At 34.9% G+C, this 6,000-nt stretch overlaps 1 protein-coding gene across 1 annotated transcript in view; it reads right to left on the reverse strand.

The window, feature by feature from the left end:
* morc3a (MORC family CW-type zinc finger 3a) overlaps positions 1 to 6,000 on the reverse strand; it is a 93,792-nt gene that overhangs the window by 13,980 nt on the left and 73,812 nt on the right. Inside the window, exon 14 of the mRNA XM_051926291.1 lies at positions 283 to 371. Within this exon, the coding sequence (XP_051782251.1) occupies positions 283 to 371 (89 nt within the window). The remainder of the gene's footprint in view (positions 1 to 282; positions 372 to 6,000) is intronic.

Genomic DNA, 6,000 nt, shown 5'->3' on the forward strand with positions numbered 1-6,000 from the left:
AATACAGAACTGACTTAAATAGTTGATTACATTTATTTCATGAGGTTGCTCCTTTGACCAATAAAATTCACAATTAGTGCCAATACAATAAACAAGAAATATGATTGATATTAAAATGCAATAGGACAATGTTTGAGCATATTCTCCTGCCCAAAAAAGTTAAACTAAACAAGTCACTTTAACTTATAAAGTAGAAATGACTGCCATCTGGTAAAACAAACAAAACTCTTTAAAATCATTAATGTTACTTGTAACAAACATATTTTTGTTTTAAATTCTTACCGTGGTCCTGGATTTTTCTCAGCAAATAATGACCGGACATCAGTAATCACCAAATTACTACTAGTGGCACTTTGGCAGGACATAGTTGTCTTCAATATTAACAACATAGGAGAAAAAAAAACAATACCTTCTGCATTATAATGTATGCACACAGCTTAACAAATAAGCAATATAAACTAGTAGCTCCAAAATTTCTCACAGCAGTACACATGTAAATATTAAAATATTACTCACAGGCAAGAACTGGAAGTGACAATTGCCTTGGCAGAAGCATGCATTGGTAAATACTTAGTCATATTTACTACAGCTAAAACAAAGAAAATAAATTTTTCACTTTCAGTAGTTTGCAAATTAAAGATTGTTTTGGAATAAATTAATGTAAGATTTAAATATCTTTTTAGTTACGTTTAGTATTGTAAATTTATTGTCAATTTGGCATTTATACATTATATAAACATATACAGATCAAATTCCATTAGAACGAATGAACTCCGTTTTAGCAATTTTGTTTTGTTTTTGGATCCTGGCCAATTTTCTATATAACTAATGTTAAAAAAACTAATTTACAGCAAAGTCTATTTCATCCAGGGCTGAATGATTAACTGATTTCAAATTGAATTCGCAATTTCAAACAATGCAATTGGCAAACTACAGAGGCTGCAATTTATTATATATGTTATGCAGCGTGTCTGACCAACAGAGCTGTTGTGTTGAACATTGCTATTCAAATGTAAGTCAAACTTATATAATAACAGTCTTACTCTAAGGCCAAAGCTGACACTACTTTCTAAAAGAATGGTTGTTTATTTTACCCTCACTAATTTTGTCATCGAGGTACTCCAGATGTGCCATGAAAAGCTATAGTATTTTGCATATCTGTTTTTTCACCTCACTTCCACGCTCAACCTTTTCGTAATTTTGATAAAAATACTCTTTCATATAAAATGCCCATACTGTAAATATCTGTAGATTCACGAAGAACCAAATAGCTGATTATCTGATTTTTTGGTGCCCTTCTAGTGAGTACATATCATACCCAAACTGGCTAATCGGGGCGGACAGGAATTTGCAAGCCATTGCTCAGCATCGAAAAGCTGACATTGTTTACTAGTTCCATCAAATTAGACAAAAAATAATGATTGAATATTCAAATTAAAAATAAATAAATATTTGAATATATAATACTGTACTTGCATTTTTATGCTTTACTAATATGGTAATGGCTACAGCAGCAGCTAAAGCCAAGAACAAACCAACTATTTAAAAAAAACAAAAAACATCAAAATCCCAAGCAGCTGCATCATATAAAAAGGAAGTATCAGCATCACCATCCTGTTTTCAGTCTACTACTGACAAGTAAATGCTTAAGTTTAAACTACAGAGCCTGCCTGGAGCAAAAGCACAATCTTACTCTAATAGCTCAGCTCTTTCTACTGCTGCATCCTGTACTCTCACAAAAAGTGTTTTCCTCTGGGCTTCATCACAGCCCTGCTTCTCATTCCTCAGAGCTGTCCATGCAGCAGCAAGACGCGTCACAGTACGTTTGTAGTGCAGGACACCAGCTGGGTGCTAAAATGGGATCCAAGCGACATTGTCATAAGCACTTCATGCTTTGCAGTCTCAACCAGCAAGTAAAAAAATATTAATAATGATGTAGGGAGTCTTAGGCCGGGTTTATACTTCACGTGACACAACACATGCTCCAGCGGTAACTCCGGCTACGCAAGTGTTGTACTGTTTACAGTATATTTGCACGCGTACTTTAAGTAAATCTGGAGGAATCCACCAGGCGGCAGTGCGAGATATTATCACAGTGAGAACAGGTTCGGTTTCGCTGTGTTGTGAATTGCCTGGAACACCCATTAAATTCCGATGACACCTTACCGCAATATCTCTGAAAAGGATGTTTAATGATTAAATCTATCAATCCAGGGATGTGTCCATTCTAGCAAGCATTGGGTACGACGCTGAAACAATCCTTAGATGGGGCATCAGCTTGTCGCAAGGTGAATACAACCACTCACATACATTAGCGTCATTTTAGTGTCACCAAATCTGCATATCTTTGGATGGAAACCGGAGCTCACTGTGAAAACCCAGCAGGAAAACATGTGAACTCCAGGTAGGGAATACCAGCGATGTGATTCCCTGCGAGACAGCAGTGCTACCGCTCCGCCACTGTGTCACCCCTTTGTGTGTAATTACTCATTATTTAAACGAAATTAACGATTTACCTGTAAAATGTAACATACATACTCTAATGCATTTCATCATGAAGGTGATATCTATACATATTAATAAAAGGCAAAGCCCTCACTGACTCACTGACTGACTGATTGACTGACTGACTGACTGACTGACTCACTCATCACTAATTCTCGAACTTCCCGTGTAGGTGGAAGGCTGAAATTTGGCAGGCTCATTCCTTACAGCTTACTTACAAAAGTTAGGCAGGTTTCATTTCGAAATTCTACGCGTAATGGTCATAACTGGAACATATTTTTTGTTCATACACTGTAATGGAGGAGGCGGAGTCACGTATTGCGTCATCACGCCTCCTACGTAATCACGTGAACTAAAAACAAGGAAGAGATTTACAGCACGAGTCAAACGCGGAAACGAAGGTAAATGACGTTAATTTTTGACTGTCTTTTAATACTGTGTAAGCATACATATTAACACATGTGCAATTAAACGTGTGCATTTACGGGGTGATTTCTCAGGCTTAAAAGCTCGCCTTTTACTAAAAAGGTAAATGCAAAACTATTTTCAATCAGTTTATTGAAACGCTCCCGTGAAGGATTGCAATAACATATTCGCGAGATAAAAGAACGAAGTAGGGGGAAATGAAGGAAGAGCCGCAAACAGCGAAGAGCAAAAAATTAATTAAACAATTGAGAAGGGAGCGAGTGAAGCATTCAAGCATGTTCATAAGGGAAACAAAGCACGGTGTAAAACGTAAGTTTAAATTAAGTTTATAGAAACGCTCCCGCTGCGGATTGCAATAACATATTCGCGAGATAAAAGTTTAATGAGAAGACACGAGGTATAAACGAACCACACGCCGTGGCGCAACGTTAGGGGCAACAGTTTCAACCATTCTATGATCTGCTTCTCGCAACTGAAAGACGGCACATGGCGGATGTTAGCCGACTTGCTGACCGCAACGTTAGGGGCTTCAACTCTGGCGCTGACGCCACATCTCAGTGCCAACACTTTGCAGACTCTACTTAAAAGACACGCCCTCCTCACTGGACAGTTAAAAAGACCAATCAAACTAACGATGACATCAAGTATTACCCAATCAAAAGTAGGAAAGGAGGCATCTTCATAAAATGCGTGTGGGATGATTTGCATGAGACGCTGCTTTAAAAAAAATGATAAAAAAAATACGGGACAAATCCCGTCCAGTATTGATTCAAAACGGGACGCGCAATTTCATTCTCAAATGCGGCACGATTCCATATTTTAAAGGACGGGTGGCAACCCTACAGTGCCAGGTAACCACCCCTACAATCAGATTGTGATTCAGACTAGGAATGCAATGAATGTAATTACCCCGATCTACATACAAGGCGAAAGTCTTGCAACATTCAAAGATGATGGTTTGGGATAAGTACACCATACAACATAAAAGAGCTTATGAAGCCTTGAACCGAAAAAAGCAAGATCTCAGAGATAGTAAAAAAAAAAAAATAGGAGGTAATGTCGTTTTACTCGCTGTAGATTTTAGTCAAACATTACCAGTTATTCCACGAGGGAGACCAGCAGATGAACTCAACGCGTGTTTAAAATCCATGCTTCTCCCACGCTCGGTTATATGTCGCGTGTTCTCGGGTAGGTACACCAAAAAATGTATACATTTAAGCATGTAATGGGCAAACAAAAAATGAGGTATACCCGAAGGCACTGCAGTAGTACTTAATCTAACTTTACTTCTTAAATGTTAATGTTTTACTGTTTAATAATTTATACGCTTCTTATATGTTGTTCAAATTCTTTTATCAAAATACCAGTGACAGCGCAATGCACGATAACATGGAGTGAATACACCATAAGCATCCGCCCACGGCCACCCTGGTGTGCGCAGATAGGAGTTGATTCTACAATAAAATAAAATAAAGATAAAAAGAGTAATACAATCATCACCCATAAAGCGGATAGTAGACGTGACGTACTATATGTGTACCACATTTCAAGTGTATAGGTGAAACGGTTTGCGAGCTACAGGTGATTTAAAATCCTGGACAGACACACAAATTGCCACGGTAGCAAATTACAGAAGAAGATTTTACTGTTTAATAATTTATATTTATATGAAATGTGCTTCTTATATATTACTTCATATTCTCATATGATAATGATGTTAATGTTTATATTGATTTCTATGTTATTGAAACTGCATGTATGTGTGTATATGTATGTGTATATTATGTGTATATATATATATATATATATATATATATATATATATATATACTAGCAAAATACCCGCGCTTCGCAGCGGAGAATTAGTGTGTTAAAGAGGTTATGAAAAAAAAAGGAAACATTTTAAAAATAACGTAACATGATTGTCAATGTAATTGTGTTGTCATTGTTATAAGTGTTGCTGTCTTTTATATATATATATATATATATATATATATTATATATATAATATACACACACACAAACATTTATATACATATACATATATATATACATATCTACATATATATACACACATACATAAACACACACATAAGACTTATTGACTGAAACGGGCTTTCACGAAAAAAGTTAGGGCTTTGCTACAGGATACACCCTCCACAAGTTAACCAAGTAAAAATAAAATATATATTTCTGTTTTATTTAAACCTTTTAAGTTCGTATGCATAGCCCCATTTGGCTGTTTAATTTTTTTTTTCTTTCTTGAGTAATATTTAATCTCCTTAAAGAAAAAGAACATATCCATTTTACTTTTTTTGTATCTCTGTAGTAATATTTTAGTGTAAAAGAATAACCAGTATTTAAACCTTTTATGTTACTTTATACATTTATTTTACACAATGTTGAAAAATTAATAAGAAAGCTACATATTTTGGCAGCTGCTGCTTTCATTTTCAATGAAATGAAAAAAGCTCTCCAAGAGAAAACGTCAATGAAGAAGAAACAGTTTGCACTATCTAAAAATCAGAAACCCTCATTTATAAAAGTTTGCTGCAGATGACTTAACTGAAAATAAATGAATAGTTCCTATGTGTATAATACATATTTATCTATTTTACTTATGCCTTTATTCCACCAACTTACAACATCTGAGGTACAATTTGTTACATTACTTTTGTTTTTTGCAGCACAGGCAGGTGAAGTGACTTCCTCAGGGTCACACAGTGGTGTCAGTACCAGGATTTGAACTGACAAGCTCCGGGTTTGCTGAAATATTACTGAAGAAAGAAAAAAAAACGAAAACGGGCAAATGGGGCTATGCATACAAATGTCCATCCATCCATTATCCAACCTGCCATATCCTAAATACAGGAGCCAATAAGTAGATATGTATACATACAGTATATATATATATATACACACACAGTATATATATATATATATATATATATATATATATATATATATATATATATATATATATATTATATATATATATATATATATATATATACACACACAGTATATATATATATATATACACACACAGTATATTATATATATATATAT

Source organism: Erpetoichthys calabaricus, chromosome 4, assembly GCF_900747795.2.
Source record: "Erpetoichthys calabaricus chromosome 4, fErpCal1.3, whole genome shotgun sequence".
Taxonomy (NCBI): domain Eukaryota; kingdom Metazoa; phylum Chordata; class Cladistia; order Polypteriformes; family Polypteridae; genus Erpetoichthys; species Erpetoichthys calabaricus.